We start from the raw sequence: 26,009 nt of genomic DNA, 5'->3' as shown, positions 1-26,009 counted from the left end.
AAATAAATTATAGAAAGCATACCTAAGATTAAGTTGCTCTACGTCTTTTTTAAGAAAGAGGTAGAAAAATTAGAGCAAACAACAAAAAGAATGAGGTAGCACAAAAAATTTCATTACTTACAATTATTTTGTTATTATAGAAGTTATTCACTTGACAAATCCTATCATTTTCTTTCTGGATGCCATTTTTAAGCTTTTCTGTATCAAAATGAGTATTCAGCCATTCTTCCAAAAACTGGGTCATTTCTTTCCTATTACTTAGCACTTGTTGAAATTCAGCCTTTATGCGGTGGAAGTCATTTTCTGAGAGATCTTTGAGAATTTCCTGTGTGAAAAATAAGTATTTAATCACCTGGACATTAGGAAAGTTTTCATCTAAATATCATACAGATATCATTAAAAGGGGAAAATACCTTACTGAACTTTCATTCTTAATATTTTGAAATAAATGTAATTCTAATTATTCTAATTATATTAGAATATTTAATTAACATTAGAAATATAATTCTAATTTAAAACTTTATCCCAGTGATTTGAATAATAGAATTTTGGCAGTAGAGGCTATTTAAGAGGAATGTCCATGAATTCTGCCTGTTAGAATAAAAAACTGTCAAAACTATCTGTGACCAATAATCACAATATACGAAGTGCTTCTGCACATGTAGCTTTCCTGTGCACTCAGGCCTCACATACATGTTGGGAGTTGGGTGCCAGCCTTACACTGCTGGGTAAGAGCAAGGCACTCCATGGGGAGGCGCTGCAATAACAATGTTCCTGACTCCCAGCCATAGACCTAGATTTAGAAAGCATTTGCAAACTTATTCCGGGGTTCTATGAATTCCCACTTGCTGGTATTGAATCTATTTCCTGTTTCTGTGGAATTCTGAAAAGGGAGGTTAGTCCATTATGTGGCACTCTATACATCTGGCCACCTGTCACCCTGCAACCTATTATTATTTTCTGGAAAACTAAAATGGCTCTAAGCACATGGAAAGGTACCTTCTCTATGTGATATAAAGGCTTAAAATCTAATGAAACCATTTAAATAAATTATACCTCAATATGTAGATCCATATTCTGGCTCAATTTAAGGTCCATTAATTCTCTGGATGGCAGATCATAATCTTGTTGAAGCTGTTGTATTTTAATTAGCAGTTCATTTTGCTTTTCCACTTCATCAACAAAAACCACTTCAAATTTATTGATGGATTCATGTTGTTCTTCCTTTATCTTTGTAACATGGCTTAACACATACTTGTAGAAAAACATTAAACAAATTGGGAAATGAACTTTTTATCACATTTAGAGGAAGTTTTAAACCCTCAAGACTAAGAGGTGGGATCGCATCTCTTGTTTATCTAGATCCTCTAGTAAGTGAGGAAGAAGGAAAGAGTCTCTCTCTATCCCTAGTTTTCTCTTCTTAGTATCTTCGGAGAACTTCCAGACTTCAAGTTCCTTAATTTGGAACCCCTACTGGATACATCTCATAGATGTTCAACAATTACCTTAGATTCAATGTTAAAATGTAGCATAATATCTCCCTATAAACTCACCTTTCTCTACCAATCACCCAGGTTTCCCAGCTAGATGCCTGAGATACATTTTCAACATCCTGTCCTGCCTACCTTGACTGGGTAACCAATATGAGTGTGCCAGCGTCAAGATGTACTTCACACATGTAGTTAGATGTTTGGCATCAAGGTAACAATGATTTGAATGCCATATGTTCCATGGACCTCCTGGATAAATTCTGGGTATCTGATTGCCAGGATTTGTGGAAAAATTTCAGGGCCTGGGGCACTTGGGTAGCTCTGTCGGTTGAGCACGCAACTCTTGATCTCTGTTCAGGTCATGATCTCATGTTAGTGGGATCAAGCCCTATGTCAGGCTTTGCACCAATAGTGCGGAGCCTGCTTGGGATTCTCTCCCTCCCTGCCTCTCTCTGTTCTTCCTCTGTTTGCGTGCACATACTCCCTCTTTCAAAATAAATAAATGAACTTTAAAAAAAAAAAAGGGGAGGGGGTATCAGGGCCTGAAAGGCAAACTACCTAGAAAAGACAAACATCAACTCCCTTGTTCCTCAGTCTTCCACTACTCCTTAACCCTCTTATAATCTGGCCCTTTCCCTAACCACTCAACTAAAACTGTTCTGAGAAAGGTCACCAATGAGCTCTACTATCAGTCAACAAATTGAGGGCATCTCTTCAGTTCATATTCTGACTGTCTGAAGTATCTGACATTCCTGACCTCTTCATCTTTGACATGTTGTCCTTTACAGACTTGAGCAACAACACTTCTGCTTGATTTTTTTTTTTCTGTTCCTTTGACGTTTCCAATCTCAAACCCATGTGTTGCTGTCTTTTCTGCTACTGACTCTTGAAAATTTATCTTTTCTAGAGCTCTCTTCTTATCCCAAGGCTCTTATTCTTCTATTACGGTTTCTGGGTGACCTTACTCACACACGTTATATTATCTAGCATCTATAAGCTGAGGACTTCCAAACCTTTATTTTTCTTTAAAGTTTATTTATTTTAAGAGAGTGAGCAAGCATGCATAAGTGGGGGGAGGGGCAGAAAGAGAGGGAGAGAGAGAATCCTAAGCAGGCTCTGTGCTGTCAGTGCAGAGCCCGATATGGGGCTCAATCTCACAAACCATGAGATCATGACCTGAGCAGAAATCTAGAGTCAGATGCTTAACTGAGTCACCCAGGTACCCCAAGCTGCTGAATATTTCTTTAATTTCCTTTGTCCTCCCCATCCCTATGAATCCTTTTCTGGTAGAACAGTCACCTACAATATCTCATCTGGACCACCATAACTGCTTTTTGTCTCTTCCCTCTGCCACAAACTCACTGTTTTTCTATGGTGAAGTAGCTAAAATGGTATGATCATGCTCCTGCCACTACTTAAAATAACTGTCCAGTGGTTCCCCATCATCTGCAAAATGAACTCCAAGCATTATTGCTCAAGTCCAGCTTCTACTGCAGTCTCATCTTCTGTGACGGTTTATCTGGTATGTCACACAACCCTCATATACTTCTGTCACCACACTTAGACTACCTGCTTATACATCTGTTTCATGCACTAGACCAGGAGATAACAGAGATGTTAGTCCTATCTGTCTCCCAAGCACCTTGGCAGTATCTAGGCTCATAGGGAGAGTTCATTTTTTGTTGAATGAACAGGTACTAGATGCATAGTGGATCTTGTGCGTACTATTCTGAGACCCACATAACCTTTAATTTGGTAGTAAATACACAAAATAGCCAATATGCCAACACCCAAAGTAGGACTTACATACACTGATGTTAAAACTAATTATAGCAATACTTACAAAGACATTACTAAAAAAAGTGGTACCTGAAGTTTCTTCATGACTCTGTGGAATTCCATTGAACATCTTTGGTTTGCAGTAAGAAGTTTTTGAATTTGTTTGATTTGTGGATATGGAAGTGAGAGGTTTGCTCTCACTCGAATCGAAAGCTCTTTTTGGGTTTCAACTTCCTTCTCCAAGTCAAGGGATAGTTTATCTAAGCACTCATAATTATTATACATCTCTGAGTATTTCTTCAGAAGCTCCTAAGGAAAATTAGAATTCATTTAGTTTAACAATTCATCCTAATGTAACAAAAATAGTCCTTGCCCTAGAATTTTAACAAAACTTAAGCTTAATATCTTCTGTAATGCAGAAACAAATTAAGACCTTTGTGTTAAAAAAAGGGAGGGGGGCTCACTGTTGATTCTGGATTACAGAAATTCTATTTAATTATTGTGAAAATTTAAAAATTTTAAATATAACACAGAAAACCAGAAACAATCCCTATTATCATTTTGATACATTTTCTTTTAGTTCTTTAAGCATTCATGTTTTAAATGACCATCTCAAAGTCTGAAGATAAATTTGAGTGAATTCAATCTAGTATATATTATAGCTCAAGACTGAATGCTGGCTCATGTTCACAATAGGCAGTGTGAGTCTGCAGGTAAAACAAGTGATGAAGAATTGAACTATTTGCCAGTTTGGTGTAGCCTCTTTACACATTTCTATTTGTCTGCCTAAAACCTGAGTTTTCTAACCTTTTATCAGTTAGAGTTCAGGTTCTATCTCTTCTAATTCCTGACTACAGATATCATTGAGCCATTTTCTTAACAACCAAATAAAGACTATAATGAGTCCCACAAACTTTTCTAGGGGAAAGTAAATATGATATCCATATCTACATAATCTATGAAATATACACAGACATTATAGCTTAAGGGAAATAAAATTATATTTGTAAAAATGTTTCTATACTCAAATTTTCAACTTACACTTGGTTTCATGTCCTGACTCTACCAACTTACTAGCTATGTGACCTTGGGCACTAAACTTCCTCTCTAAGCCTCAGTTTCTTTGTAAATGGAGTAATAAGTATCTCATGAGGTAAAGCACTGGTATAGTGCCTAGCATATGGAAGATACCCAATGAGCCTGGCCTATAAGCTCAAATGACTAGAAGCCAGGCAGGGGACACACTGGTGAAAGTGCAGGTGTAAGAACACAGTAGTACAAATTGCTACAGTCATATAACAAATAACATGTTTAATTCAGGGTGCTAAATAATAGAACAAGGGGCTTCTGACAATAATGAGCTTCCTTTTTAATAACTTAAGGAAAAGCTAGCTGTTCATTCATCTCCTGCCTTGATCTTAGTATGAATCATATTATGGTATGCAGCAGCACTGTGTAGTCATTCGTTTGTACTTTTAGTAAATTTATATTCCATTAGGAACGTGCTAAGTGATGTAGCCATAAAAAACACACAACATATTTAGGGATCTTGCATTCTAATAGGACTGATGGTAAATCCTGTTCGTTTTTCCCCTCAATATATATTCAGAATCAAACATTTCCCACGACTTCACTGATTCCTCTCTGGGTTAGCCGCCATCATCTTTGCTTGGATTATTGAAATTCTTCTCTCAAATGCTCTTCCTACTTCCACTCTATTCCAACACAACCACTAGAGTCATCCCTCTAAAATGTAAGTCAGATCATGTCTCTCTTGTGGTCAGAACTATTCAATAAATCTCCATCTCACTCAGACTAAAACCCAAACATCTTTCAAGCCTGCACAGCCTGCATCTTCCCCATGAACTCTCTGACCTCATTTCTTATTAGCTTTCTCCCTTCTTGAACCCACCAGGCATGCTTTGCCTCAGGAGCTTTTACTTGTTATTCTCTCTTATCCTGTTCTTCCCTCAGATAGCTATATGGTTCAATCCTTTATCTCTTTCTGGTATTTGCTCAAATATCACCTTTCCAGTGGGGCCTTAAAAATCACACTCCCCCGCATCCCGGCCATTTTGTATGTTTATGTATATACATATGCACACACATGCACACCTATATGAGATTATAAAGTTAAAAAAAAAACAACATTGAGCACTATCTAATCATTTCACAGAGGTTCCTTTGATTCCATTCTAGGCTTCTGGAATTACTTAAAAAAATTACTTATTTGTGATCTTAACATGGGACACTTACTTTTATCCTAGAGCACTTGTCTCTCAGGCTTTCTGTGAGGTGTTTTCCATTACATAGTAACTTCTTTTCATATTTTACTACCTCTTTATGGTTCTGTTGGTCCTGCTTCTATACAAAGAAATAAACAAGGCTTCAACTATAACTACATTCACATTTAAGGTCTATATATTTTTCCGATTACATTTTTTCACACCATTTCAATAATGGAATTAAAAACTTGTAACTCAAAAACAAAAGAATGATGGTCAGAAAATGAGTAACAGTTCCCCTAATTATTGTAGTGAGTGACCTCGACTCATTGGAAAAAAATGTGGAAGAACCACATATTTTTTGGAGATAGGATTTATTCCCATAACCGCCACAACTGCAAATTAGATTTTGGAATTATATATCTGGTTCCTACTATTCCAAGTCTCCAAATTAGAATTAGTTTGAATCGCTGCCAAATAACACACTACCAAAACCACCTGAAATATCTCTATTTAGACTCTTCCCAGCGCCTTGGGATAGAAAATGCACATCATATTACATCTTGGACTTCTGATTCAAAGAACAACACAAAACCTTTTCTCCCATTTATCACTACAGTACTTAGAAGAACGACTGTTCAATAAGTATTTGTTGAATGAATTAAATCTTTTTATAAATTTCATTAGGGCCCACATAAAGATGATTCCCAAGTGTCTCATGTTTCTATTAATGTCGCAGATGATTAATAGAGTGGTTTTCTGCTCTATTGTTGAATTATGAGAATAAAAACAGATTTCTTATAGATTTGATGCAATTTCTTATTTGTCTGAATTTTATGTTATTTTCTAGAGGGCTCAATTGGGTTTTTTTAAGACATGTGATTCTGAATACCTATAGTCTTACTGGTTGGGCTCTTCTCTCTGTGTCTCTGGCCGCTTCTCAAACTGAGGGGAGAGAAGAGCCCATGCCTAAAACTCTGTCATGTAGAGGCAGAGAAATGGCACACTTACTCTTTCATAGATCTAGTCCTTTAAACATTTCTTCAGTAAAGATAATGTCATTTCCTGGTTTAAAAACTCTTTTAAAAATTACATTAAGGAAAATAGTCTGCTTTGTGTAACAAATCTTTTCTTAAAAATAAATAAAATGGTATTTTCTGAAAAACACTTTGGCTGCTTTTAAAACTGTATTCTCTATTTATGTGAAAAATTATAGTAATAGTTTTCCCATTATCCCTTTACTGTTTGTAGAAGTTTCCAAAAAGAAAAGGAAAAAAAACCCCAAAACAATAAAAAACAAATCCCCAAACCCCACAACAAAAAAAACAAATTGTTCCCCTTGCCAAAAAAGCTTAATTCCTACAGTTATTAGATAAGGAAGATTCTGAACTCACTCTAGCTATCATTTCTCTTAACGTTTCTCTGAATTGGTCTCTTTCTATTTTCAGAGACTCTTTTGTCCTCCTTAGCTCATCTCTTTCCTCAGCTACAATTCTTAGTTCTTCAAGTCTTTTATGAAGTTTCTTAGTCAAATGTACGTTATCCATTTCCACACTTTGCATAGATAAAGTCTGGGCCTCATACTGCTGCTTTAATCGTTCCATTTTGTTTATGTTTTTATGGGTTTTATTGACATCTTTCATTTTAAGAAGCTGAAGCTCTTTTTTCTGAAGTTCTTGTATCTTGAGATAATTATAAAACAAATTAGAATGCAAAAAGAATTCCTGTCTATTCGTTATAAATGTACATCTATATCTATCTCTAAATATCTGTACACATTTTCTTTCTCATTTCACAAGGGATTTTGGATACAGTTACTCCCCAAAGAACGACATATACCTTTTCCTGTAATTCATCTTTAGATTTATTTAAATCCTTTTGAATATCTGAAATCTGAGTTGTCTTTTCTGAAACGCTCTCCCTGAATTTATCAATAGTTTCTTGGTGTTCTTTCAAATGCATATGAGCAATTTTTAGTTCTTGTTGTTTTTCCAGATCCTTCATTATAAGAAGAAATTAAGAAATATTATGATGTAAAGGCATATTACATTTCCTTAGTGATGAACTAGTTAAACAAAATCTTAAAAAATGCACGCTCACAAGCAGCACACCATCCCCAAATGAGAGTAGTACTGAAGGCTATACAGTCAAGTCCCAGTTCCTGGCCTCACCATCCTAGCTGGGTTTCCTGTTGAACTCTGCCAACTGCTTTCCTTTCTTTCATAGCGCTCGGACATCATTTGACATCACTATCACAGAAACAGGGCCCTCTTCTCATGCTTGGTACTCCATGGTACAGATGAACCCCACTTAGCCAGTGCCTTATCGGTGGACACTGGGACTGCTTCCACACTTGTCAGCACAAACAGTGTTGTGGTGAACGCTGTTGTATTTCTGCCCAGATGTGTGACTATACTGGTAGGAGAAATTCCTACAAAATGGAATTGTTGCAGCAGATATATACGCTGATAAATCTTTAATAGGGCATTATCAAACTGTTTCCCTGGAAAGTTTATAACATTTACATTTTCACCAACAGTTATTTATTTCCAAAGAAGGAAGCTTCTTATGTGAAAAACATGTTAATTGGATAAATAGAAAGAGCCCAACTCACTCTAGCTATGGTTTTCTGTAGGTCTTCCTTGAGCTGGTCTCTCTCCAATTTTAGATTATCTCTTTCTTTCATTACAGATTTCATTTCTTCAAGGTTTTCATGAAGCTGCTGAGCCAAATTTAAGTTCTCCATTTCTATTTTATGCAGGGTTAAACTCTGGTCCTTGAATTGGTTCTTCAATCGTTCTATTTCAGACATTTTTTTCTGTGTCTCACTGACATCTTCCTTTAACTTAAAAAGTTGATGTTCATTTGCCTTAACTTGTTCAATCTTAACATAATCAGAAAATAACATGTTAGGATACATACAGTTTTTAAGGGAAGGATAAAGTTTCTAAATTGATTATGGCAATAGTTTTCCCACGTCATTTGTTAATATTTTGCATATCCACACAAAATTTATTTTCTTTTGAGGTATAATATACATAAATACACTAATATTAAGTGTATTGCTAAATTATTCTCAGCATACGTATACATCTATATAATTACAGACCAGATTAAAATGTAAAACAATTCTAGTACCCCTTAAGGTGCCTGCATGCCTCCTTCTAGAGCTTAACCACTATTCTGAACTTTTTTCATCCTAGAGGAGTCTTGCCTCCTTTTGAACTTAAAAACCACAATGTTTTTTGTTTTGTTTTGTTTTGTTTTACAAATAGTTTATTGTCAAGTTGGTTTCCATATAATACCCAGTGCTCATCCCCACAAGTGAAAAATCACAATGTTTTTTATCCATTCTCCTGATGACAGGCGTTTCACTTGCTTTCCATGTTTTGCTCTTATGATTAGAACTGTTATGAGCATTCTTGTACGTAGCTTTATGTGAAAGTACGCACTGTTTTCTCTCAGGTACGTACCCAAGAAACGGAAATGCTGAGCCACAGGCAGCTGTACGTTCAGCATTAGTAAAAACCATCAGGATGTTTTCTGATGTGGTTAAACCATTTTACGTCCCCGTAAGAATTTAGGAACAAATAAATCAAATACCCAAACAAGCACACTGTTCATACCTTTTCTTGTAAATTAGCGTTTGATTTTTCTAAATCAATTTGCATACTTGATATTTCATCTGTCTTCTCAGAAACAATGCCCCGGAGTTTATCAATAGTTTCCTGGTGCTCTTTCACATGCATGCGAGCGATTCTTAGTTCCTCTTGTGTTTCCAGGTCCTTTGTCATTAAAGAAATTTTAAGAATGGTTACACAGCTTAACATTGACTAGTATATTCTTTTTTTATGAAAGTGATATTTCTTTTAGTAAAAATACTAAAACAATTACTTCTTACTCTACATCTAAGATGTTAGAAAGTTACAAGCTTTCCCTTCCTCCTTTTCCGTGTCCTCACCTCCCCACAGCCTACTCCTACTTTTGAGAGGCAAACACATGATACATACACTATTCTACAGCTTGCTTTTCCCTTTATGAGCTATTTGGGCTTCCAAATTAGAACATCCGAATCTATTTCATTTTTTAAAAATTGTGTTGCATAGTAATCTGACATACTGCTCGTATTTACCCAGTTTCCTTCTGATGGACATTTAGATTGTTTCCCAATTTTTATTACAAATTGCTACAGTGGACACCCTGTGGTGTATGTGTGTCTGTCTATGTATATAAATATACATGTAGGATGAAGTTCACAAAGAAAATACTGGTCACAGAGTTAAAAATTGTGAAGAACAATACCAAATTACCTGCCTTTGCAAAAGGTTCCATCAGTTCACTCACACCAATAGCACCACTCACATCAAAGCACGGTTCACTGCTCTCAGAAAAACACACATTTACTCACCAGCAGAGGAAGGGCAACTTACTTTAGACTCTTTTTCTCTGAGGCTTTCCCTGAGCTGGTCTCGCTCCATCCTAAGGGCTCCCTCTGCTCTTCGTAGACCATCTCTTTCCTCAGTAATGCAGTTTATTTCTTCAAGGTTTTCATGAAGTTTCTGACTCAGCCTTAACTTCTCGATTTCTCCACTTTCCAGGATTGAATTCTGGGCCTCTAATTGCTTCTTCAATTGCTCTGTTTGATATATATTTTCTCTGAGATCATTTTTTACCTTAAGAAGTTGACGTTCTTTTTCCTGAAGTTCTAGGATCTTGAGATAATCATACAATAAATAAAGATGTAGATTGATATTGAAAAACAATATTTTAAAAAAATATTTATTTGAGAGACAGAGAGAAGGAGAGAGAGAGAATGCATGTGCAAGAAGGGGAAGGGCAAAGAGAGAGGGAGACACAGAATCTGAAGTAGGCTCTAGGCTCTGAGCTGTCAGCACAGAGCCCGACACAGGGCTCAAACCCACAAGCTGTGAGATCATGGACTGAGCCGAAGTTGGATGCTTAATCAACTGAGCCATCCAGGCACCCAATAAATAGTATTTTCTAAATTAAGCAGGCAAATCTTTGTCTTTGATTTTAGGCTAATTTATATCCTGTTTCATTACACAAAAGACCTAATATAAACTTTCAAATACAAACTATACCTGTGCTTTTAAGGCAGTATCTGTGTTTTCTAAATCCACTTGCATATTTGATATTTCGTCTGTCTTCTCAGAAATAATGCCCCAGAGTTTATCAATAGTTTCCTGGTGCTCTTTCACATGCATGAGAGTGATTCTTAGTTCCTCTTGTTTTTCCAGGTCCTTTGTCATTAGAGAAAGGAAAATGATTTTTCAGAGAAATAAAATTCAGTGTGTAGGAAGAGGTAAATATGCCTCCCACCCTCTTAGGCCTCATCCTCTAAGTTACTCTTAAACGTCAATACATGCTAGATACATTAATCCACAACATATCTCTTTCCCCAAGAGGATACTTCCAAATCGCCACCATGGCGCTGCCTCATTCTTTATCCATGGCCTAGTACTGAGTGTGCTGCACTCATTAACCAGTCCCCTGCTAATGGACAGTTAGCATTTTCCCTGGTTTTTGTGGTTTGCTTTGTTTTGTTATTACAAGTTTCTGCAATGAATATTCTATAGATATCTTTGTACAACTGTGTTAATGTGTGTAAGATAAGTAGCTACAATTGGGCTTTTTGGGTCAACGAATAAACTTATTGAAATATTTGGAAGATATTATCAAATATCTCCTCCTCCAACCTTCCCTAAGGTTGGACCAGTTTTCACTCCTGCCAACCCTATCGCCCATGATTCTTTTACGACATAGTGTCATATTTACTGGATGGGGGAAAAACAGTAACTCACTCTAATTACGGTTTCTCTCAGGTTTTCCTTGAGCTGGTCTCTCTCTACTCTGAGAGTCTCCTCTACACTCCTAAGATCATCTCTTTCTTTTGTAACAGATCTCATTTCTTCAAGGTTTTCATGAAGTCTCTGAGTTAACCTTACATTCTCCATTTCTATATTTTCCAGAATTGACTTCTGGGTCTCAAATTTGTTCTTCAAATGTTCTATTTCACACATTTTTTCCCGAGTCTCATTGACACCTTTCATCTTAAGAAGCTGATGTTCTTTTTGCTGAAGTTCTCGAATCTGAGAAAAAAACAAGTTAGGACATAGGCACAAATTTTTAGGAAAAGAAGGAAATGTTTCTAAATCAAGTGAATCATCTTTACATTTTATCTAATATATGTGCTATTTTCTTCCACAAGGATATGAGGAACACAATAATCAGATGTCAGTTTCCAACTTAACAAGACCTACCTTTTCTTGTGATTCAGCATGTGAATTTTCTAAATCTTTCTGAATATTTGCTTCTTGATCTGTCATCTTTGAAAACGTCCTTGTACTAATGGTTTCTTGGTACTCCTTCAAAAGAATATAAGTAGTTTTTAGTTCCTGTTTGATTTTCAGTCCCTTCATGATTAGATACAAATTAGTAAAGCAGTAATGAATACTACTGTTAACCACTTTACCACTATTTTCGTACCTAAAAAAATCACTAGAGGAAGGAAACTTACTTCGGTTACAATTTCTTTAATGTTTTCTTTGAGTTGGTCTCTCTCCATCTGAAGGGCCTCGTGCACCCTTTTCAGTTCATCTCTTTCCTTAATTATAGTTTTTATTTTATCTTGACTTTCCTGAAGTTTCTCGGTCAACCTGAGCCTCTCACTTTCTATACTTTGTAGTGATGAATCTTTGACTTTGAGTTGCTCCTTTAATTGCTCCAGTTCATTCATTTTGTCCTGAGTCTCAATGGTTTCTTTGGTGCTATTCAATTGTTCCTGCTTCTCATGAAGTTCTTGGATCTTAAAATAATAATAATAATAATAGCTAAAATATACATACACATAAATCCTGCTTATACGTGCATGTGTGTGTATGTGTGTATACATATGTATGTTTTTGTTTTTATAGGAAAAGGACCCACGATGTTCTCTGTAACAGTTTAGTATACACAAGTAGCTTCTATAATTCAGTTAGCTAGCTCCCTCAGGTTTTTTCCTATACTTCCTTCACCCCCAATTTACCTTTTTCTGTAATTCATCATTGGTTGTTTCTAATTCCTTCTGAAGGCTGGACAGCTCATTTTCCGTCTTGGAAAGATTCACTCTCAGCTTGTCAATAGTTTCCTCCTGTTCTTTCATGTGACCATGAGCAACTTTCAGTTCCTCTTCAGTTTCCAGGTGCTTCATTATTAGAGGAAATGTTAAGAAATTTACAGAAATATTATAACCATTATATTCTCTTTTTTTCCTGAAAGTTTAGCTTTTGCAAAAAATATCTGCTTACAAAAGGTTAAAAAAAAAAGCGCATGGGTAAAGGATGAAACCTACCTTAGCTATGATTTGCCTCATGTTTTCTTTGAGTTGGTTGCTTTCGGACTGAAGAACTTCTTGCAGTCTTTGTATGTTATCTCTCTCCTTAGTTACACATTTCAGTTCATCACAGTGTTCCTGAAGCCTCTCAGCCATCTCAAGCTTTTCCACATCCATTCTTTGCAGTGCTGACTCTGTGGCTTTGAGCTGCTCCTTCAGTTGCTCCGTCTCGCTCCTTAGTTTCTCAGTAGCACCATCTTTTTCTTCCATATTGAAGGACTGTTCTTGTTTGTCTTGAGCCTCTTGGATCTTAAAAGAATCCTAAAAACAACAGAATTGACATCCAAAGATACTTTATTTTACGTTCGGAGAAAAGAAATCAGGATAGTTTCTACAACAAATAAGTCGGGGCTCAGTGGCTCATTACGGAGCATTCTTTCCACTCGCCCACTCGTCATCACTCAGGAATTGAATGCTTCTTTCCTGAGGGTTCACTGTGCCATCAGTACCCCGTCAGAGGTTAGAGGTAAAATGGTAAACGAGACTTATACGATCTTTGCCTTTTTGGGATCTACACCTTAGAGGGAAAGACAGACATTATGCTAAATCAAACCAAACAGAGGTGCTGGGTCCTTGCAAGGTATGGGGCCACTGAATGACCCTGAGTGGTTGGGAAGGGCTTCCTGGGGGATGGAAAGCTTCGGCTGAGACATGAAGGATGACAGCACGGGGTAGGCAAGGGGGTAGGGAAATGCTGCAGGCAGGGAGGCCAGACATCCGAAAGCCATGAAAGAGAAAGCACGATGCTGGAGCATGATGAGCAAGGGTAAGAGGAACAGAAATAAGGCTGGAGACCAGCAAGGTCTGGCATCTGGGGCCTCATACTCCACGTGTGGGATTCTGGTCTTTAGTTCAAGAGTAGTAATAGGCTATTAAAATGTTTTTAAAATTTTTAAAAATTTTTATTTATTTATTTTGAGAGAGAGAAAAAGAGAGAGAGAGAGCACAAGTCGGGGAGGGCCAGAGAAAAGGAGAGACAGAACTCCAAGCAGGCTCTGCTCCACCACTGCAGAGCCCGATGTAGGGCTTGAACTCACAAACTGTGAGATCATGACCTGAGCTGAGATCAAGAGTCAGATGTGCCACGCAGCTACCCCTATTAAAAGGTTTAAAGAACAAAAGATTGCTTGCGCTCAGAATGAGGAATGAATTAGAGAAGTAAAGGACTGAATATGGGGAGACCAGTATGAGGCTATTACAGAAAGCCAGGGACAGAAATCATGGTAACTCAGATTACAGTGTTGGCAATGTGGAGAGAAAGAGGGAAGATTTCTCTCTCCCTCTCTCTTTCTCTCTCTCTCACACACACATATACCCCTCAAAATCAACAAGGTTTGAAGCTTGGATTATAAAGTGAGTGGGAGGAAAGGATACTGGGAAGGATGATTTTCAGATTTCTGTCTCAGGTATTGAGGAACTACCTTATGAGATGCTACAGGAATAGATTTAAAGAAGGAAAGAAAATAGTTTTTATGGCTTTATCCTTTCTTATAATTTACCATTGGTTTTTCTAAATCATTTTAAATATTTAAGAAAACAGCTGTCTTCTCTGAAACATTTTCTCTCAATTTCAATAGTTTTTTAGTATTTATGAGAAAATTTTAGCTCTGTTTCCAACCACTTCATAATGGAGACATTTAAAGAAAACACTGCAGTAACATTATCACTATAACACAAGTGCTTTCTTTCCCAAAGACTTGATTCTTACAAAACACTTAGTAAATAGAAGGAAAGGATGAAACTTACTTTAGCCAAAGTTTCTTTAATGTCTTCTTTCAACTGGTCTCGTCCAGCCTGAACTGCTTCTTCTATCATTTTAAGGTTGTCTCTTTCATCAGTTAGAGATTTCATTTCTTCCTGACTTTCTGGAAGTTTTTCAGCCAACCCAAGCCTTTCCATTTCTATGCATGCAGAGGTCATTGACTCGTTGGTTTTGGATTGCTTTTCCAATAGCTCCAGTTCATCCACTGCTCCCTGAGTAATACTGACTTCTTTCACATTAGGCAGTAATTCTTGTTCCTCATGAAGCACTGGCATCTTGTAATATGCAGGAAATACCAAGGTTACTATCTGGAGATCATTATCATAATTTTTTAAAGGGAAAGATGAGAATACTGTCCATAGAAATAAAAGTGATCTTGATCCCATGGCCTACTATGGATCATAAACTCACAATTTATTTATTTTCCTTTGATTCACAATTTATTCATTTTCCTTTGAGTAGCCAAAGCTACTCATGGCCTTTCTGCTGGTCACATTCTGCCATAATTTTCTGTTTCCAGCTTACATCCAAAGTGAATCATTTCTTATACCTAACTAGCACACTGTTCATTCAGTCAGTTGCATACTTCTTCATTTCTATACTAGTGCCCAAATGCTATAGGAGAAAAATCATTTTATGTTGAGATTATATCTCAATAAATGAATGGTCCCTAATTCTCATATGACCTCCAACGCTACTTCTCAAATTGTTTACATACACGGGCTGATTCCCCCTATAACTTTGCATATCATATTTCTGTAATTGTCCTACTGGGATGGAGGGATTATTTTATATGCCCAAATTAGGGGGAGAGAAGAGTGTCTTATTCATATCCATAGTTTCAAAGGCAGGTACACAGTGGCCTTTAACATAGGTTGGTTCAGTTATCCCAGTGTTTCATTTTCTCTATATATTTGCCATTATCTCAAATTATCTTGTTCATTTGTTTGCTTATTTACCAGTTAACTCTTTCCACTACAAAGTAAGCTCTACGGTCACAGAAGTTTTGTCCAGCTTGTTCCCATTTTATTTCCTATAACCCAGGACCTTGTCTGACACATTAGACACTCAACAAATACTACCTGATAAATGAACTGTAACACAGTCACTACTTAACTTCTCACCTTTCCTTCAAAAAAAAAAAAAGAGGGACAAAGAGAGAAAGAAGAAGAGACAAACCTTTTTTTGTAATTCAGTATTGGATTTTTCTAAGTCATTCTGAATATTTATTATTTGAGCCGTCTTCTCAGAAATGCTTCTTCTTAGTTCATCAATAGTTTCTTGTTGTTCTTTGAGATGCACGTGAGCAATTTTTAGTTCTTCTTTTGTTTCTAGACCCTTTATTAGTAGCAAGTGGAATTTAAAGAATATTACAACGTCAACGTAGCATTGCCTCTCCCTTCTCCAACTGGCTCAGCTTTAAAGAAACATTTAATAGATGAAAGAAAAGTGTATAACTTACCATAATTTCGAGTTCTCTTATGCATTCTTTAAGTTTCTCTCTCTCTATGTCAAATGATTCCTGTAATTCCTTTAGATTATTTCTTTCCTTGGTTATGGATTTCAGTTCCTCATAATTTTCATGAAGCTTCTGCACCAACTCTAGCCTCTCCATTTCCATATGTTCCAATGTTAATTCTTGGCTCCTTAATCCATTCTTTACGTTCTCCATTTCATTCATCTTTTTTTGCATCTCATTCATCTCCTCTTGTACACTAAGAAGCTGTAGCTGTTTTTCTTGTAGTTGTTGGCTCTTGATAAATAAAATGTTTAATTATCATTTTGCTTATGGTCCCTTAAAATTCTTATAGAAAATGTACTTTGCCACACCAAAATAATCATTATTGTAGCCCTGCCTACAACAACCCCAATGTAAACAGACAAACAACTTGGAAATAAAGTAACCTTCTAGGCATGGTGTCTATAGTGGATGCATAGCATCCTACCCAAAATTCAAGTATATTCAGAACTTCAGAGTATGATCTTATTTGGAAATCTGGTTTTTGCAGATGTCATTGAGGTTTGAAAAGAAATCCTACTGGATTAGGGTGGGCTCTAAATGCAATGACAGTGTCCTTATAAGAAGCAAAAAAAGGACACACAGAGACACAGAGAAACTCTTGTGAAGATGGAGGCAGAGGTAAGACTGATAGAGCTACAAGCTGTGGACAGTCAAGGCAGGTGGGAGCCAAGGACAGTTAGGGGCAGGAAAAGATTCTTCCCTAGAGCCTTCAGAAAGAGCATGGTATAGCCAGCAACTTGATTTTGGACTTCTAGGATCCAGAAATGTGACAATAAATTTCTGTTGTTTTTTAACTGCCAAGTTTATGGTAATTTGATACAGAGGCTCTAGGAAACTAACATACTGTCACTAGGTTAATCAAGAAGGTAAAGTGAAAATGAGAAAAACTTGAAAAGTGACTAATTAAATATGCAAGTATATGCTGCCAAATAACTATAATTCCTCATCTCTTAAAATCTTTTTGTATCATCTATTTTTATTTCCAAAAGGTCCTTATGGGTGGGCCAAAAAAACACTGAGTCATAAACTTTTACATAAGCCTATGAATTTCACTTCTTTAGGATGAATATGACACAGACATTAGGTTCTAGCAAATTTAATTAGGTGATTGTGAAAGGGAGGAGAATTAAGAGACTACATACTAGGAAAAATACACTCCACAGAAATCACAATATATTATTCATAATGGATGTGGTATAGGCGTTAGAAAAATACAAAGATCTCAGTGGGTGCATTTTTAAAATTACTTGGGCAGTACAATTATTATAACAATCTTATCTCTTATACAAATATTACAACATCTTACTTCTATAAAAGTGACTCAGGAAACTGTATACATCTAAGAGATGGTAAAGTCACAAATCTTACATTTTAGGAATGACTACCACATCTTTATAAAGGCAGGATCTTTATGTTATGATTAATGAATCTCAAGCACCCAGAACAACACCTGGCCTATGGTACTTCCCAATAAATTTCTTATGATTGAATATATTCCATGATTAGTTTAGTTGAATGAAGGCCTTCTCTCTCATCTAAAGACTCTACGATAATATATCCTCACAAAGGATGTTGGTTAAGATCTAGGTGTGAATTGAAACTGTCCACAATATTAGCATTAAGATTTGTTCATTTGGGACATACATACTATTTCTAGAATTCAGCTCTATTGCAATCAAAATGTATTAAAAGAAAAAAAAGGAAAAAGAACTTTAGGGGTGGCTTTGTGGGTTCGAGTCCTGCATCAGGCTCTGCACTGACAGTGCTGAGTCTGCTTGGGATTCTCTCTCCCTCTCTTTCTGCCAGTTCCCCGCTTGTGTGCTCTCTCTCAAAATAAAAAAAATAAACTTAAAGAAAAAAGTTTAATAAGGAAATCTAATATGGCCAGGAAGGTAATTTTAAAGATTCACCTTTTCCTTTAGCTTTTCTTCAACTTCTGCTAATCTCTCACAGGTTCTAGAAAGCTCTTCTTCTTTCTTTACGGTGTGGTTCTTTTCTTGTGCAATGATCTCTTGTTGCTTTTTAAGTTCTTCTCCAAGAATTCTTAATTCTTCTTGGTTTTCAATAGTCTGGGGATTTTTTTTTTAAGTTGAAATTAAAATAAATAATATTACCTTACATTTATAATGAGGTAAAAATCAGCATTTGCCTCAGCCTAAAAATGAAGAAATCATGGCAAACTCTACTGGAAAAGACTATCTTACAAAGAAAGTCAGCCTTTAATTTAATCATGTAGGATTTCAAACATCTGCTCTTATATGCTTTTTCTTCCTTCCTTCCTTACTTAGGCTCCATGCCAAAGTGGGGGTTGAACTCACAACTCTCGGATCAGGGTTCCACAGCCTGAGCCAGTCAGGTACCCTTTACACAGTTTCTTTATTGCTACATTTATATTCTTATTATGAGAATTAGAACAGGATTTAGTATTCTATTCTTGAGAGGTTTGCTCATTTGCTACCCTAAACCAAAGGAGATGGTTTCTAAGCTTTCATGGACTGATGATGAAACTACAGTAACAGGCTTTTCAAATGCTAGAATGCATGGCTTTGGTTTGGGGCACCAGTTAACAGCAAGTTCAAAGTGGCAGCCATCTTTTGCTGGCATGACTTGGGCTAATCCTACTTATAAGCTTAACAGTGGCATCCTCAAGTATGGCCACAAAATCATTACAAGCTTGACACCAATAAGAGACTATGATTTTTATCTGCATTCTTGTTTATACTCAGCATTTTGACTAGACAATCCCAAGAAATATGGAAAATTACACAAAAGTTCGGTTCTCCTGCAATCCATAGCAAACCTCTAAAAATGTTAATTTCATTCTGTATATATTATATTGTCCCTAAATGCAGAAACAAAAATTAAAGTAGATATGGCAATACGGCAAGCATTAACAACAAATAATTAAAAATTAAGTTTAAAAATGACAACAAATTAATAAAAGAGAAACATTTAGGAACAAATTTAACAAAATACGGACAAGACATGTACATTAAGATCTATAACATATCACTGAGAGAACAGATAATTTATAGAAAGATATGCAATGGCCAATAAGCATATGAAAACATGATCAATGTTCTTAGTCATTAGGGAAAGGCAAATGAAAACAATGAGGTACATACCCAATAGAAAGGCTAAAATTAAAAACATGAATAATGTGAAGCACTGGTGAAGATGTAGAGTCATCAGAATTCTCTTAATTTGCTGATGGGAACGTAAAATGGAAATCAGTCTAGTAAATCTCACTAAGTTAAATATATGCCTCCCTGTGACTCAGCTGCTCCATTTAGATACTTACCCTAGAGAAATTTTAAAAAATGTTCAAAGAGATTTTATATAAGAATGTCTATAACAAGTTCACTCACAATAGCTAAATAGTAGAGATAACTCAAATTTCTATCAACAGGAGAAAGGCAAAACAAACTATGTGGCCTATTCATACGTGGAACATTATCCAGCACTAAAAAAGGAGTGTAAAAAAGTAAGGCACAAAAGAGTACATGCTGTATGATTCTTTTTGTATGAAACTCTAGAAGAGACACAGTGACCTAAGGAGAAAAAAAACTCAGGACAGTGACTATCTAGGGTAGAGAGTGAGGGTAGGACTGACTGGGCTGAGATGCGAGAGAACCTTACAGGATAAGGGAAATGTTCTATGCCTTGGCTGGGGTGGAGGGTACACCGATAGAGACATTTGTTAAAAGTCACCAGACTGTATACTTTTATCAGATACATTTATTGCATGTAAATTATGCCTCAGTAAAATTGTAAAAATCTAAAACACGCAAAGAAAAACATATTGCTAAGTATACAGTGCTAAATCCTACCATTTCAATATTTTCCCTTAGGTCGGTCTGCAACTGTTCCTTTTCCGCTGTAATACTTTCTAACATTTGTTCCAGTTCATTTCTCTCCTGTATTAAAGACGATATCTTTCTCTGTTGCTCAGTCAGCTCATTATCTGCAACATCTGTAATTAGTGCTTGTGTATTTTTGGCTTTCAAATTCTGGTTTTTATCTGTGTCAACCATCTAAAATATAGATAAAGAAGAATTTCTCAGTTAATAACAATTTTAATAATAATAAAAATTGCCCCCAAAAGTATTATTTATTATTTACCAGGCACTATTTTCATATATGGACACATTTAATCTTAACTATAACCTTATAAGGTAGGCACTAGTACTATTTCCACTTGACATATGAGAAAACTGAATCCTAAAGAGGATGACAGGTCACTTGCCCAAGGTCACTCATGTTTTGACCAAGATGTCTGGCTCCAGTTTGTGCCCTTGTTCATACTCTTGTTCATGGATAAGAACTCCTTGGACAGCTATGGATAATTAATAATTATCTTCATGAATGATGATGGGTTAACTTAATTTTATGAAGAGTAAGCCACCTTGAACTCAACCACCTTCTTTCCATCAAAAGCTGGCAATGACTCCCAAAAAATGGTGATTTTCAGAAGCAGTCATATTCACAAAAGGCTGGAGTTCCATTGTATGAGAGGGCAAAATAATCTTGATAGAAATAGATTTCACATTCTAATAGTAAAAGCCACCTTTTTAAATATACACTTTCATGTATTGTTTAAGAAAAGCACATTATATACATTCATTTATCCATAAATAGGCCTTAAGCAAAGGTAACATAATATGTGTACTCCCTGATAAACAGAGACAAAGACTGATATTACAATCACTGGTATAAAATTAGGGTATCACTATATAACCTCATACATCCAGGAAATAAATACAGCTCCATATTGGCCACATATATTTTTAAAAGTTTTATAATAGTCTATGATTACATTAGCAAAAAAATCACCCCATGCCACCAGCTTCACACAACCCACTACTAGAATTCCAGAATAATTCCCCCAAAAAAGAATTTTAGAATACTTCTTTTCAGAGTTTGTCCATGAAAAAAATATTTTTTGAACATAGTAGTTATGATTAATATATATACAAAATTCATTTTTGCTTTTTTCCCCACTTAGATCATAGGCATTTTTCCATGTTGTCACATAATCTTCAAATTATAACTTTTAATAGTTGCTCAATTCTCTAGAGTGGGTATGGACAGAACATACTTTACTTAACTATTCTTTTATTGTTGGTAATATCCATGAGTTTCTGACAATGGTGAGCACAGAGCTAACTTCATGAGAATCTAAGGTAAGGAATACAGTCATTGGGACTATCTTGTCAGATACTGTGATTCAGAATTTTGCATCTGTACCCCTAAGTATAGGAATGTACACAAAAACAGAGGAGGCTGAGACAAACTATGAAATAATACCCGAGGTACACCGCAGAACAGAACTCAACCTAGCAACTATTTCAGCTACCACAGATCTTATTATTAAATAATAGAATAAGAATTGTGTGCTTTGAGATAAGCTTACTAATCATTGTTTTAAATTTCTGTTGAGACACATGAGGGAAACTGCATTTCTAGAGAGAGAAACATGAAGCAGGAATGGAAATGGACACTCTTAAGACGATTCATTATAGACCTACTAATGGGGCCCTCTGGGTCCAGGTGAACAGAGGGGTCCGCATGGGATTCTAGCATGAATGTGGTAACAGAAGACCAAACCGATCCTACCCTGCCATCGCAGATTTGAGAAGCCCCAGGAAACAGCAGAGCCCCAGTCACACCTTTTTATCAACAGAGATGATCCAGCATAAGCTTAGTAACACAGACCAGCTAGTCCCAGGAAATAACTCTCCTTTTCCCTCACTCCTCTGCTATTGCCCCTTCTCATGGGGGTTGTATGATTACATTTCTGCATTTGTTTAAAAGCAGGTATTGATTGTTGTATCTTATTTAAAAAATCTTCCCCTAATGAAAGTTAAAAGTTACAAATTTCAAATCAAGGTCAAATCTTTTGGCCCATTTGGTTGATCCAAACTATAGATAAGCTGAAAACACAAGCTATAAAACAAACAAAAATGCTCTTCTAGAAGAGAAGAACCGAAGCATAGGGATAGAGAGGGAAAGCTTTTCCAAGGCAAGAATACTGTACCCTGGGGTAAATGGGAAAAAAAAGCTCATTATAGAGTAATAGTATATAAGTCTATATAAAGATTTATTTATATAAGTTGGGGCTTACTACAGTATTCTGAAGTAGTATTTATTTTTATTTAATAATATGTCCAACCCGGTGATTTTTCTGTTTGCATATAAAATGTAGTTTAAAAAATTATATAACTGTATAAAGCCCAGTTTTATGTATATGTGTGTGTATATATATATATGTATGTGTATATATATATATATATATATACATAGGTATACATATTATATGTGTATATATTCTGAGCTATGGATGTATGAAAGATTATTTCACCAATATCTTATTGATGAATGCTTTAAATTGCTAGTTGTAAATATTCTGGCTTAAAAAGTACTGCAATAAAAATGAAAGATAGTATAAAAAATTCTGTTGATAATATAAATCAAAGGTATTTCTGACAGTAGAAACATACAGTAAATGAATCCATTGTATGAAATTATAGGCAATCCCTTGTTATGGATTCAAATGCGTTGCCCTCAAATTCCTACATTGAGGCCCATATCTCCAGTGTGACTGTATGTGAAGATAAAGCCTTTAAGGAGGGTTATTAAGATTAAATGAGGTTATAAAACTGAGGCCCTGGGGCACCTGGGTGGCTCAGTCAGTTAAGGGTCCGACTTCAGCTCAGGTCATGAACTCAATCTGTAGGGTTCCAGTCTTGCATCAGGCTCTGTGCTGACAGCTCAGATTCTGTGTCTTCTTCTCTCTCTACCCCTCCCCTGCTCATATTCTATCTCTCTCTGTCTCTCAAAACTAAACATAAAAAACAAACAAACAAACAAACAACTGAGGCCCTAATCCGTAGAACTCATGTCCTTCTAAGAAGAGCAAGAAACACCAGTGCTCACTCTCCTCAGCGCAAGCATAGGACGAAGGCCATGAGAGGACACAGAAGGAAGGTGCCATGTGCACACTGGGAAGAGAAGACTTACCACGAACCAAAGTTTCCAGCACCTTAGTCTTGGACTTTTAGCCTCCACAAATGGGAGAAAGTAACTTTCTGTTAAAGGTTATCGCCACTCAGTCTATGCTATTCTATGGTGGCAGCCTAGTAGACTGATACACCCCCGCTTAAAAAAAATTATCAGTACCATTTCTCAGCCTTTCTTGAATATACTTATAGAACCAGTCAACACCGTATGCTCCTAAGGTGTCAGGACAAAATGAACCATACTACCTAGAATAAGTTAAGGTGAGATTTAAGCACCTAATAGTAAAATTATAGCACAAGCCCTAGAAACAGGCATAAATACAATATACACATTGATTTTATAGAATGCTAAGCAAGTTTAGTATAATCTTATATAAAACAAATATTTTAACATAATAATTAGCAATCTTTCTTATATTCTTAGAATTCAGAAGGGCTTTTAAAGATTTTACAAAACATCAAGCCTCAGAAAATATCAGCTCAAAGTCTGAACTAATTTTTGCCTTTTTTTTTCAAACTGATTGTAAGTAGTTATATCTGAAGTTATTTTAAAGACATTAGGGTTATGCTTGTAAATTATTGTTAGTTATATAGCTCTGTGAATAATAAACAAGATTGAGATTACTATTATGTACTTAAGTGTTTGAAGTTAAAGAAAAAGTTCTTCTAAACAAATATGAAAGCTTTGAAGAGAAATACCATTTACCTTTTCTTGGAATTCATCCTTAGTTTCTCCAAAGTTTTCCTCTGGATGCAAATTCCTGGAAGTTTCCTCAGAAATTCTCATTTTTAGCATGTTAATTGTTTCTTGGTGTTGTCTCAAAGACTCAAGGGCATTTCGTAATTGTTCTTGGGTGTCTATATTCTTTGTCAGAGAAACAGAGAACAAGTTCCATTAGAATAATATGAAACCATAGAATTTTGCAGTGACTACTTGATCATGAATAGTAAGTGACGGCTCCTATAATGTTTTCATAAAGGCTCTCAGTTTTTAGCATTTAATCAAAGCCTTACCATGTTTACAGTATCCTGAATGTCACTTTTGAGTTGGTCCCTCTCAACTTGCAGGCTCTCCTGGAGTTGTTTTAGGTCATCCTTTTCTTGGGTTAAAGTTCTTACTTCCACTAAAGTTTGCTGAAGTTGCTCAGCGATCAGTGCTTTTTCCTTTTCAACAGTTTGCAGCCTAGAATCTCTACTTTCTAATTGTTCCTTTAGCTCTTCCACTTCATTTAACCCTTCTTGACTCTCAGTTCCTTTCTGAAGTTCTTTGGTTTTGGGAGAAAGCTTTAAAACAAGAACAAATAAATGTGAAAAGTAGAGCAGTCTATGGGACATAGATGGAAGCTAAACCTCAGAAGACTAAAGACTGCTTCCCTCAGGGGTGTCTTATACCAACCTCTGTGTTCAAAGCATCCAAACTTAAACCAAGTTTTTGAGCTTGTTTAGAGAGATTTCCTATTTCCTGATTCATTCTCGCATTCTCCTCAAGGACCATCTTATATTTTTGCTCAAATTCAAGATGACGGTTTTTAAAATCTTGGAATTCTTGATCAGTGCTTTTATAATTCAACTGGGTAGTTGCTAGGTCATTTTTAGTTTTCTCTATTTCTTCAAGTAAATCTTGAATTCTATTCTCCTTTTGAATTACTTCAGAAAATAATTTGTCTCTTTCCGATGTTATTAGACAGAGCTCTTCAGATTTATCATGTATCTAAGGAAAAGAAATAAAACTTAGCTATGTTAGCAGTGTATGGTCTAGTGAGGCAGTTTGAAGGAAAAAAAATTCTATGCAAAAAAAAAAGACATTGATATTAAGCAAAGATCTGACTGAGGGAATGCAACATTTTTATTGTTACCATCCCTTTAACAATATATTACTCAGTTTAACTTTACCTTCAAAGTTTTGGTTTTTAATCTCTTTGGGTTCGAGTAAAGATTGCATGGAGGACACTCACTAGAAACACTTTATTTCATGACATGCCTTTATTTCCTCATCTATCATATTAAAGTATTTTCTAACTTCTTGGTGTATCAGACAATTCATGGTATTTCTTAGAATTTGACCTCTTTTCACCTAAACCCTTTGAATGCAGCTCTGATTTTTAAAAACGTAATCCAAGAATAATTTAAATAATCAAGTTTTTTATTATTTAAATAAACCATATCCAATTTATAAACAGTAAAATCACTGTGAAAGGTAAGGTACAAGTGGTGGGAAGGAGAGGGGTGAGCTAAAGTGGAGACCACAGATGAGGTAACACAGCAGAGTTGTTTCACTGGGCTAGGAGAGGAGGCATATCTATGCAGCTCAACTATTGGTCCCATAACTATTGGTTAAGCTAAAAAACAGCACCTACTTAAAAGAGTTTTTAGGATGACTAAATAAAATAATGTTGCTAGAGTATTTTAGCATGATGTCTGCCATAGATTGTTCAAACAACTGTCACTTTTATTTCTTTTAGAAAGGCGGAGAGAAAAGAAAGGCTGGCAGATGGTTTACAGGATTGTTTACTAGCCTGCAAGATTTACACTGATCTCTAAACTCTTATCAGTGCCCTCTCTTTTGTCTCGTTACTTTCTTGTATTCAACATAGTGATAGGACTAGTAAAAAAAAAAAAAAAAAGGATGGCCCACAGAACTCTGTTAAAAGATTTTAGTTTTAAGGAGAAGAGGCAAGATGGTGGAGAAGTAGGGAGTTCTACATTTCACTCACCTCCATCTCTCAAACGGAGAAGGCCTGAAGCCATAGGACACTGAACCACAGGAGTTTGGGAGGAAAACATACAGAGTCCACTGGGAAGACAACTTCATAAGG

General features: G+C 35.9%; 1 protein-coding gene across 1 annotated transcript in view; it reads right to left on the bottom strand.

Moving 5' to 3' along the window:
- Positions 1-26,009, bottom strand: part of CENPE (centromere protein E) — an 83,179-nt gene that overhangs the window by 20,720 nt on the left and 36,450 nt on the right. The window contains exons 22-44 of the mRNA XM_039220823.1: positions 24,590-24,904; positions 24,208-24,477; positions 23,900-24,058; positions 20,005-20,208; positions 18,085-18,243; positions 16,115-16,405; positions 15,832-15,990; positions 14,637-14,927; positions 12,849-13,151; positions 12,543-12,701; positions 12,033-12,320; positions 11,776-11,880; positions 11,317-11,604; positions 10,597-10,755; positions 9,925-10,206; positions 9,121-9,279; positions 8,109-8,378; positions 7,334-7,492; positions 6,889-7,176; positions 5,526-5,633; positions 3,360-3,578; positions 1,057-1,254; positions 122-325 (exon numbers count right to left, since the gene is read on the bottom strand). Coding sequence (XP_039076754.1) covers positions 122-325; positions 1,057-1,254; positions 3,360-3,578; positions 5,526-5,633; positions 6,889-7,176; positions 7,334-7,492; positions 8,109-8,378; positions 9,121-9,279; positions 9,925-10,206; positions 10,597-10,755; positions 11,317-11,604; positions 11,776-11,880; positions 12,033-12,320; positions 12,543-12,701; positions 12,849-13,151; positions 14,637-14,927; positions 15,832-15,990; positions 16,115-16,405; positions 18,085-18,243; positions 20,005-20,208; positions 23,900-24,058; positions 24,208-24,477; positions 24,590-24,904 — 5,037 coding nt within the window. The remainder of the gene's footprint in view (positions 1-121; positions 326-1,056; positions 1,255-3,359; positions 3,579-5,525; positions 5,634-6,888; positions 7,177-7,333; positions 7,493-8,108; positions 8,379-9,120; positions 9,280-9,924; positions 10,207-10,596; positions 10,756-11,316; positions 11,605-11,775; positions 11,881-12,032; positions 12,321-12,542; positions 12,702-12,848; positions 13,152-14,636; positions 14,928-15,831; positions 15,991-16,114; positions 16,406-18,084; positions 18,244-20,004; positions 20,209-23,899; positions 24,059-24,207; positions 24,478-24,589; positions 24,905-26,009) is intronic.

Source organism: Hyaena hyaena, unplaced genomic scaffold, assembly GCF_003009895.1.
Source record: "Hyaena hyaena isolate Hyena2069 unplaced genomic scaffold, ASM300989v1 scaffold_914, whole genome shotgun sequence".
Lineage (NCBI taxonomy): Eukaryota > Metazoa > Chordata > Mammalia > Carnivora > Hyaenidae > Hyaena > Hyaena hyaena.
This window is presented reverse-complemented; position numbering and strand designations above follow the sequence as displayed.